We start from the raw sequence: 11343 nt of genomic DNA, 5'->3' as shown, positions 1-11343 counted from the left end.
TTTCAGTTTAGGAAACAATCATCAACGATTCGACGCGAACAAAATCATAGGCCATTTTATTATGTTAAAATCTTAACTAATATCATTTATTTTTCTAATTTTTAATATTTTTTCATTTTTATTTGATTTCTTTTTTTTTGTATAAAATCGTTTAGAATTCATATTTTCGATATTATCATTATATCGTAGAAACGACACGTCCAGTTTCATTTTCACATTTCCATTCGTATTGGTTCTGATTTTGATTAATATTTGGACATTAAACGGAGAAAATATAATTGAGTAAGATTAATTAGTTGATATCGCACACAACAAGCTACAGTTTTATAGTAGAAACTTTATTTTTATATATATATATATATTATATAGATAGTTATATACAATGTGCATACGGTACACGCAAAGTTATCGACAAAATGGCCGCGCCTAGTTAAGGGTTAACGACTGCTCACTTTGAATGGAACGGATACGTAACTACGTTGAACACTATAACTATAGTAAACTGTCTACAGTTATTTCATTTATATATTATTACATTGTTTTTAATTTATTTAAAAATTTTTATCCTATTATTAAAAGAAGAAGAAGAAGAAGATTTATAACAAAACAAAAAATGAAGATAAGTTAAATTCACGACACGAAAATCACTTATGTAATTTTATTACACGTAATAATATCTAATAGATTTAATAAATAATTCGCGATTGTGTGCGTGCGTGCGTGCGTGCGCGCAAAGAAGTAATATAAATAAAATGTTATCATTTATAATATTTGATCGTTTATATATCGCGTAGATATGTTTTTTTTTTTTCATTCTTTCTTTTTTTCTTTTTTTTTTTTTGTATCATTCGAGAGAGTCACGGTTGTGAGTTCTTCCTGCAACTATGAAAGATTATCGATACGTTCTTATCGCTTTATCGATCCAATCAAAATTTTATTACCTTTTTTCTTTTTTTTTTTTTTTTTTCTTTTAAATAACTTTTTACAATCTAAAAAATATGAAGCGACGGATGTATTCTCGAAAGTTATTTACTCGTATCCCCCATCACAAACGTTTCGTAGAAATTATTTATAAATATTTTTAACTCACACCCTGTATATATATATAAACGTAATATACTTTCATTGAAACGTATATTAAAACGTGTATGCGTGTTTATTAATTGAATTGGTCGATATAAATCGATTACGTTGGTCGATATTATTTCGATTTTGATACGTAACCGTGGGCCCACCCACGTTTATATGCCCTTCTTCTTCTTTCTCTTTCTCTCTCTCTCTCTCTCTCTCTCTCTCGAGTTAAACGAACGCAAATGGTACGATTCCAACGAGTATATCGCCATTTCCGGTTGGTTCGTACGCGCAAATACTTAGAAAAAAAAAGAGAAAAAATAAAAAGAAAAAAGCAAACAGTACAACACAACGAACAACAACCTTTTATGCACACAACATATATACTGCATACAGGGTAGGTCAAAAGTTCAGTTAGTTTGAGAATTGATTACCCTTTTCAACAATTTCCTATAGATCCTTCCATTTTTTTTTCAAGTATTATACCAATGGGGAAGAAGAATCATTCATTTTTCTCTCTCTCTCTCGTTTCGATTATAAAATATTTGTTAGAAAATATAAATCTAATTTTTTAGAAGAGTTATATTAATTGTAAAAATCACCTAGTTAAATTTCGTATCACTCTGTGTCGCTGGAAAGTCAAAAAATTTTATATTATTTTCTCTATTATTTCATTTATTATTTGCTTAATACATTTAACATGACTTTCTCTAACATTCGTCTCGTTCTTTATCTAACACAAGAGAAAATCTATATTTCTAATAATCTCTTATCTATAAATTTCTATGGAACACTATAGTTACGATTAAAAATTATTCTCTCTTATCCGGACAATCATTATTTTTTTCTTAGAAAAGATATTCCGTTTATATTTATCATCGTTCAACGACCAACAAACAAACAAACAAACAAACCAAAAAATAATATATACTTTTCAGTAATCATCTTCGTCATTCTCATTCGTAACATCTCTCCCATAGATATTTATTATCTTTTTATTTAACCAATTCAAAGTATTTCGAAAGTCAAAATGTGTATTTCTACTCGAATTTGTTACAAAGAACAACAACAACAACAAAAACAACAAACAAAAAGGTTTATGCCAAAAAATGCAACGATGTGCAGCTGGACACTTTCGGTTGTAACTATTTTTCTTTTTTTTTTTGTTTTTCATTTCAAAAGTTTTCGTTTATGCGTGATGGTGGTAAAGGGGTGGTGGTGGTGGTGGTGGTAGTTGGGGGAGGGGAATAGGAGGAAGGTGAAACCCAACTAAAAACAGGGAACAAGATCTCGCACGGCTGCTCGACGAGTGTGTGGAATAGAAGCGGGTCGCAAAGGGAAGTCATGGGGCGAAAGGGGGGGCCAGAGGGAGGGGGGGGGTTAAGAGGTAGATGAGTTTAGTGGTGGAAGAGGTGGTAACGGGGAAAGGGGTTGGGGATTATCGCAAGGCAAACCTGAGATAAGAAAGGCAAACAGAAACTCGCTCATCGTACTCGTTCCCCCACCACCACCGCAACCGTCACCCGCCATCACACCGGACTTCCTTCTCTGATTATTATAGTTACCAATATTTAAGTCGACACCCTGATTACTAACACGTTTTTTTTTACATCGTAATTTTAGGAGAAATTAAATGGGGACAAGCAAACGATTAATAATCCATGGGACATTCGTTTTGATTTTCATGGGCTCGTCGTATTCTTTTTTTTACAATGAGACTCGTCCCCTTTTTTTTATAATTTTCCTCTTTGATTTGTTCTATTTGTTTTTCTTATTTTTCTTTTACAGATATCTATGTTGCGCCGACAAAATTGCGAGCTGCAAAAAATTGTCGTCGAGTTGGACACCAAAACGAAAGAATCGGTAAGTCCCCCCATTTGGGGATTATTTTATTCTTTTTCAGATGATAATAGAATTGTTCTGATCGTGGGTTTTTCTCTTTTACATTTTAATATAAACGAATACGCGATATTAATGTTATTTAATAATATAATTAATTGTAATTAAATGATTATATATATATATGTTATGTATACTAGAAGAGAGTCCAGAGAGTAGACGTGTATTTTCTTACTCAGCATATAAGAAGAGAAGTCTCGAAATCAAGCGTGGCAGCTGATGAGGCTGATAATATAAAACTGCCGAACGCGACACACTCATTCTCCCCTTTCTCACTTCGTATTACGCCAACGACTGCAACAGTCATAATTCTCTTTATCGTTCTTATCGATAGTTTAAAACCGTTTTTCACGGACTTATTTTTTCTTTTTTATTTTTTTTTTCGAGTCTCTCGTACATTACAAACCGCATTCCTCGATGAGTTTCGTAATAAAATTCAACCGGTAAAACAACAGTCCCAATCAATTATTGATTTTAATCTTATTAATATCTTACATTTTTCGTAATTTGTGTTTTTTCGCGGTTTACATGAAAGTAGAATAATAAAGAGAAAGAGAAATTTGAAAAAAGAAAAATGGAACGTTCGATAATCGATTAGAGAGAGAGAGGATGTTCTCTTTGCTGCAGTAAGATTCTGACCAAGGAATTATCACCTCTCGGAATGTAAATATATATTTGTAAGAGTTTACTTTTTTTGCGGTTCAGTTCGACCTAGAAACCGCTTAGCCTCAACTCACGCGTCTTATACACATACACACGCGCACGTAGACACACATACACACACATTATATAAATATATTTCCATCGTCGTTCAAGGAACATTTTTAATGCTTAGAAAACGATAATTCTTATTGTTAAGTCTCTGGTAGATACCACTAACTACTCGAGGTTTTCCTTCAAATTGTTGTCAAGTGGTCATCACGCTGATGTAATTAAAGAAAATAAGTTTTTTGTTGTTGATAAGCTCTTGATAATTATATTTCAACATAGTTGTTTTATCTATTTTTCTTCTTTTTTGTCTTTTTAAATATTATTTCTCAACTCGTTATTTTTTTCCCTGAAAAGGGACGAAGAATATTTTTCGTGTGTGTGTGTGTGTGTGTGTGTGTATGTGTGTGTACGTGTGTGTACCAAAGAAGTTAAATTCTTGAATCAGTGTCTCCGCGATGTGGTTTCTACCAAGCCTATTTTCTTCTTTTTTTTCTTTTTTTTTTTTTTATTTTTGTTCTTTTTAGTCACGTATACGTTTTGAAAAAGAGAGAGAAAAAGAAAGCAAATCTCGCTAGAAATGCGAGATAAGAAGATAAGCGTCGCCTTATACCCTATTTCATATCTTGGACCAACAAAGGATTGGCCCTGTTCTTCGTGTCTACTAAATACATATGTTCTTCCCTCGCGTAACGAATCCTCTACCAAAAAAAGAAAAAAAGTCAAGATTCCTCTTTTTCTCTTCCCCTTTTCACAATTCCCTTTTTTTTTTTTTTTTCTAGCTTCCTTTCGAACGTTAATCCAACGTTTACACCAATTTTCTACGCTTTTCTATTCATATTTATGCCTATAAATATGAATTTTAATCTTTATTTTAATATTAATATTAATTTTTCATTTGACATATATAATACCATCCTCTTGAATAATTGAAATCATTTTTTGATTGCAATAATTTCGTAAAAAACGATGCGAACGTAGCCGTCTTACGCGTTACCAAGATGGCGGCCACCACGTCCGCCATATTGAATTCTTTTAATCCGCTCATTGGTTGCGACAAAATGACCGTAGAAACGTAATAATTCGCATACAGGAAGACAATTTTACATAAAATAATGAAATACAATAAAAAATAATGAATATTTTTGTTACTTATTTGTTATCTTTTATTACAAAATTTTCGTAATTTTTTTTTTACGTAGAGTTACTAGTCCCCGTTTGTCGATGAATGTACGAACGAGTTCGTTTAGCGCCTTGGAAATCGTACTAACTTGAAGCAACCTTTACGATCTTTCCTTCGCAAGTACTATGTCGATTTTTTTTTTCTTTTTTTTTTTTTCTTTTTTTCTTTTTTTTTTTCTTTTTCTTCTGAAGCCGTTTGAGTAACGAGACGCTAAAAATGGTTGGTTGCACCGACCCTACTCGGTGTTTTCGATCTTCGTCAAAGGAGGAACGCGAAGAGAAAAAAAGAGAGAGAGAGAGAGAGAAAAATAAACAAATTCTTGTGTTAGAGATAGAAAGAGAGAGAGACGACGCGAGAAGGAATAAGGAAACGAAACGAAACGAAACGAAACGAAACGAAACGGAACGAGAATATAAGGAAAGAAAAGAGAGAGAGAGAGAGAGAGAGAGAGAGAGAAAATTCCACGCGAGGTGACTCACATGTCGTCGTCGTCGTCGTCGTTTCAAACTCCACAGGTTTAGTTAACCGCAGTCCTTGAAGTCGATCGAACTTTTTAATGCACCAGAAAAAAAAAAAAAAAGAATCGTTTCGAGCACGATATCGCTTATCGCTTTTAACCGTTGCAAACTTTTTTCCTTTGCCTACCTTCTTTACTTTTTTGGTTTGGTTCTTTCTTTCTTTTAGAAATTCATTTGCACCGTTGGCGAAAAAAATTATTTCTATTTCTATTACTTTGCAGAAAAAAAATATGATAAATCGTTCTATTGAATTTTTATTCGTTCCAAAATTCGCCGACAATAATTATTCATTTTTATCGAAAATAATTATTTAAAAAAATAAAACAAAATTAAAGAATACTTTACATATATGAACTTTGTAAATATATATAAATATATATATATCAACGTACTTTAAATAAATTCAATTATAAATAATATATAAAATACATTTGCAGTCCTCAACCCTCTCACCTCTCGCGTATATAAAAATATTTTATTATTACATACACAACACACATACGTATACACGTATACACGTGTACATATGTGTATAATTACACCCACGTTAAAAATTATACGAGTAAAACGAGTAACTCCAATTTGAAGAGGACCCCACCCTCTCTCTCTCTCTCTCTCTTTCTCTTTCTCCTATTCTCGCAAAATGTAATCGATCAGAAGCTTAACAACAGCTGCCCAAAGAAAAAGGGAAGGATGAGGATGAGGTGGTGGATGATGAAGAAGAGGAGAAAGAGGAGTGTAGGCTTTAGTAGAATTTTTTTTTTTTCTGATAAAACATACGATAACTAACGATAGGCCAAAAGTCAAAGACAGAGAGAGAGAGAGAGAGAGAGGAAGAAGAGCGAGATAGAATAATGATTAGGGTTAAAAGGGGGGTTGATAGTGACTATGACTACCCTTAGGTTATAACTATCGTCTCTATAAATGCATGTGCGTTAAACGTTTTCTACTTATGACGTTACTGTACTTTGACTCGATTAAGTGTAGAGTGACAAACAGAGAAAAAAAAAGAACAAGAAAGAGAAAGAGATAGAACAAATAAAATATTGAAATTTAAACCACAAACTCACATATTGAAGGGGCTACTACTCTTAAAAAAAAAAAAGAAATGAAGAGGAAAAGAAGGTCAGTCAGTGAACAAAAAAATGTAATCTTTTTTTTTTTTTTAACATTCTTATATACCTATTATTATACTATTTTTTTATTTTTTTTTTTAAACATTCTTATATATCTATTATTATACTATTTTTTTATTTTTTTTTTTAAACATTCTTATATATCTATTATTATACTATTTTTTTTATATTTTTCAATTTGATTTTATGTATATGGTACGAAGACGAAATGTAAATGGTGTTGATGCGATAGGTGTGTATATATGTAATTTTGTCTTCTCCTACTTGTTCCTTCATTTTCTTTTTAATTTACTCTCTCACTCTCTCACACACACACACACACACTCTTTTTAGTCTTTTGTTTATCCTCGACGTGGTGTTTAACTTCACGCTCGATAGCCACTCAAAGTTTTATCGACTACGACCATAATAATAAACAAGAGAGAGAGAGAGAGAGAGAGAGAGAGAATGAGATAGATCATTGAAATCCGTTTGAAATGGCATTGAGACGAATATTATACCAAGAGAAATTATACAACGGTCTAATATAGAAACACAACGTTCGATAAATTCTGAGTGTGTTATCCTTCGTTTAAAATTGTGTCAAGACTCGTCGTTGTTACTCCATCTAATAAACAAGTGAAAAACATAAAATGATATAAAGATGGATGGATGGATGGATGGATGGATGGATGGATAGACAGATAAGCGAATGCAGTGTGAGAGTGAGAGAGTGAGAGAGAGAAAGAAAAAACATATTGTGTTTACTCGTCATTTATATTTACCATCTTCGAATGATATTCAATGATTACTTGGAAGAATTCGATTTGAATTATATGAAGAATAACGTATATAATTAATATTTATGTGTTTCTATATGATTATATGATAGAGAAAAAAAGAAAAATTATCTACTCTAAAAGAATAAGTATGAAATGATTTTCGAATATTTATTTTAATAAAAAATAAAAAAAAAAGAAACAAAATACTATACTCAGCAGTACTCATGTCTAACTTTTCTTACATTTGATAAAACGTAAGGGAGCTTATGTCAGATTTAGATATACATGTGTATTGTATGTGTATGTTGAATTTTAAAAATGCAACGTAGCCGTAAATATGCGGAATCGTTTTTGTTAAAAGCGATATCTTTCTTATATTTTTTTTTATCTTTTGAATAACATTTGCTTTTGCATAATTATTCGCGAATGACTTATATATATATATATATATATATAAAATTACATTCATACATACAGTAGATTGCAGGCTAGAAATATTGAAATAATTTTTGAAAAAGTAATTATTTTCCATCGTAAAATATTACGTAACGTTTTAAACAAACGTAAATCAATTGAAACAAAAAATGATTAGCCTAGGAAAAAAAAAAGTTCCCTTTTAAAATATAATCCATATAATTTCCGGTTTATACAAAAATAAAAGGTAATACAATTAAAACCTTTCGCGTAGTTTGTATTCTTCCAAAAACGAATAGAAATTAATTCCTAAAAAGAAGAAGACAAAAAAAAGGAAGGGGAATCTAACGATTAGCATAATAACCTTTTTCACGCTCCTCCTATTCTTTTTTTTCTCTAATTTCTTTTTTTTTCTCTTTATTTCTTCTTTCATTGTCTTTTTTATTCGACTTGTTTCCTTCAGCTGCGCCCGCAGCACCCACTCGCATGGGGGCCGATAAAAATGTTCTGTAAATGTTCTTGTAGTTAAACGCGACGACGCGTTGTACATTCGTATATATATATATGTACATATATATATGTATATATATATATTCTAACGCACATCCGAACGGAAAAGGTTGCTAGCCTAATTACATTATTCATGATTCTCTCTCTCTTTCTATCCGATTGCTTGCTGTTTACTCGCTTTGTTCCTCTTTATAGGCCCCATGCCATATTTATAATATTAATTTTCCCCTCTTAAAGATCATTTATATCCTTATCGTTTGTAAACAACAAATTCTTAAATTTTATTCGTGATTATGACAATTGACAAATGCGAGGATTCTTTTTTTTTTAATATTTTAATTCAATCGCAATGTGCCGAACTTTTTGTACGTTTCTCGTAACAAGTATAGTATTTAATTTCTATGTGTAATAATAAGGAATTTACTTACATATAACATATTATATATATATATATATATATGTGTGTGTATATGTGATTTTTAATTTTAAAATGATAGATAATATTTCGAATAAACAAGAAGAAATAATAGTAGAAGTAAACGATATCTCGAAATGTATCGAGGTCGAATCAAGACACCACGACCAATCAGTTTACGTGTTACTAATTCGACTTGTATTATCGAAGGCTCGTAGCAAAGATAGCCGGAGGTGTTTTCTTATCGCGAAAAAAGCTTACCTACTCGGCGACCATTTTGAAATGCACTTTCTTCTTTTTTTTCTTTACCTTCGAAACCCGAACAAATCACGTTTCCAAAATCTGTGATCATCACAAGTGAATAGAAATCATTAAATTGAATTTACAAACCTATAAATCAACTCGCAAATAAAAATTGTGTTAAACAAACAAGATTAAGGATAATTTCAAATCATCTACAATTCTTTACATACATACATACATACATACATAAATACATACATACATACATACATATATATATACTATTTTTTCCTTCCTTTATATTTTTCTTCTACCCAATGGTTCTCGAATACTATTAGTGATCCATAATATACGTAAAAAATACCTGTACACCGTAACACCGATAGATCTTTCGTATGCATTAGACGATACCTCGTCGTCCATCAGCAACAGCAACTCTCTCTCTCTCTCTCTCTCCCCCTCCTCCCCCTACCAACCCCCTTTCCGTTGTACACGTGCGTGTATATAAACGAAATTGCTTCTACGTTTTCCTTTGCGACATGGGGTTTCTACCCGTATATATATACATACATTTATATATATATATATGTTATCTATATACATATAATATATATATATATATATATATATATATATATAGATACAAATTGATGTATTAGTGATGCGTTTATGCATGCCAGAACCAAACGCGTGTACTATTATATACATGCTACACAATATCACTACGTTAGCACACACACACACACACACATATACTCGAGTTTTGTCATCGTCCCATCGTCGTCGCACTTAATAGATTCTACTCTGAGGGGTGAGTGAGGGGGCAAGAAGGAGGTGGGGGAGGAAGGGAGAAGGGTGATGTGTGTTACAAACCATCGACGGATATCGATCTATCTCTCTCTCTCACACTCTCTCTCACTCTCTCGTTTCCCGTATAAATGTATTTAATTTAACAAAGTGAATTAATAGCAAAGCTACGAATAATTAAATAGGTATATATATATATATATATTATTATTTACATAAAAAGAAAACAAGGAATATATTCTTCTTATCGATTTTATCGAATTTAATTAGAGGAATAGGAAAAGTTACATTGTTTTTTTTTATAAATTAATTATTGAGTAGGAAGGTAGAGGTGGAGGGGAACGGGGGAATAATAATATATGAATTTACGATTAACTTTATCTATAATGTATGCAATTGTATTGTGTAATATCCATCGAGATTGTTAATATAAATGGATTGTGAAATAAAATGTTCATTAAATTTAATTCGTTAGAAGAAAATGAAAAGAACAAAAAAATATATATATATATATCCATCGAAATGATTTCTATCTTAGAAATTTCTTTTTTTTTTTTTATCCTTGGTAAAACTTAATGAAAATACATACTCCTTCGTTGTATTTTTCTCCTCCTCCCCCATGCAAAAAGATACCTTATATATACATACACACACACACACACAACACATATATCGCACGCGTATACAAAAACACATATGTACATTTATTTTTCCCTCGAATCTATATAAAACATAATTCTCGTAGGAAGAGAATAGGCTATCGAAGGGCATATTATAGTCCCATGCTTGTTGCGGCTCGATGCATTAGCTAGCTCTGTTGGCAACCGTATCGTCCTTTCTCTGTATACGTATGTGTGCACGTGTCTATGTGGTTTCTTATTGGGAATAAGAGAGAGAGAGAGAGAGAGAGAGAAAGAGAGTATTGATAGAAGAGGATGAACAAGAGAGAGTGTAGGACCTGAGATATCGATACCTAGTCCTGTGACATGTCCTAACACATATATTCACATATACAACCATAATTGTGTTTGCTCTGTGTCGATCACGCTACGTTCCCCCCTCCCCAACCACCACCCACCTCCTCGCTCCTTCTCTCTCTCTGTAGAAGAAGTAAAATGCGTAAATATATAGATGCACGTGCACTCACACATATGTAAATGTTCGAAGTACATATATCTACCTATATATATATATATATGTATATGTATGTATGTATATATACCTGGTATGATGAGTATACGTGTTTACAAGCTCATTTATACATATATATCTCTTCTTCCTCATACGTTAGGATACATATACAAATACAGACATGTACGTACACGTACATGGAAGCACCTCGTGTTTGTGGTGGTGGCAAGCAATACTTTAGCTAGGTGGTAGGAGGAAGAGTCCTAGCGAACGCACAGTCGTTTCTCAACGCTCGTACCGTGAACGTGTATCCTCTTGACCATCGCACGTGATCAACACCCCCCTTTTATTCTTTTTTTTTCTTTCTTTCTTTCTTACAATTTTTCTTTTTTTTTTTTCCCCTACTAACCTATATCCTCATCAATAATATTTCTTATATATATATATATATATTACCTTACCGAGTGTTACCGTTTATTTACGAGTATATAAAAAAAAAAAAAATATCGGACAATTATTTTTTCCTCTGTGAATAATAACCCTACCG

The 11343-nt window shown here is 31.9% G+C and overlaps 1 protein-coding gene across 2 annotated transcripts in view; it reads left to right on the top strand.

Annotated features, from left to right (window-relative positions):
* LOC106790409 (thyroid receptor-interacting protein 11-like) overlaps positions 1-11343 on the top strand; it is a 34381-nt gene that overhangs the window by 2232 nt on the left and 20806 nt on the right. Inside the window, exon 3 of one of the 2 annotated variants that reach the window (XM_014755268.1) lies at positions 2860-2934. In XM_014755268.1, coding sequence (XP_014610754.1) covers positions 2860-2934 — 75 coding nt within the window. Of the gene's footprint in view, positions 1-2859; positions 2935-11079; positions 11121-11343 lie in introns of those variants that run through there. The other variant, XM_014755271.1, reaches the window with a different exon arrangement.

This window comes from Polistes canadensis, unplaced genomic scaffold (genome assembly GCF_001313835.1).
Source record: "Polistes canadensis isolate GaletaPanama2010 unplaced genomic scaffold, ASM131383v1 scaffold_235, whole genome shotgun sequence".
Lineage (NCBI taxonomy): Eukaryota > Metazoa > Arthropoda > Insecta > Hymenoptera > Vespidae > Polistes > Polistes canadensis.
Note: the sequence above shows the minus strand (reverse complement) of the source record. Positions and strands in the feature narration are given on the sequence as shown.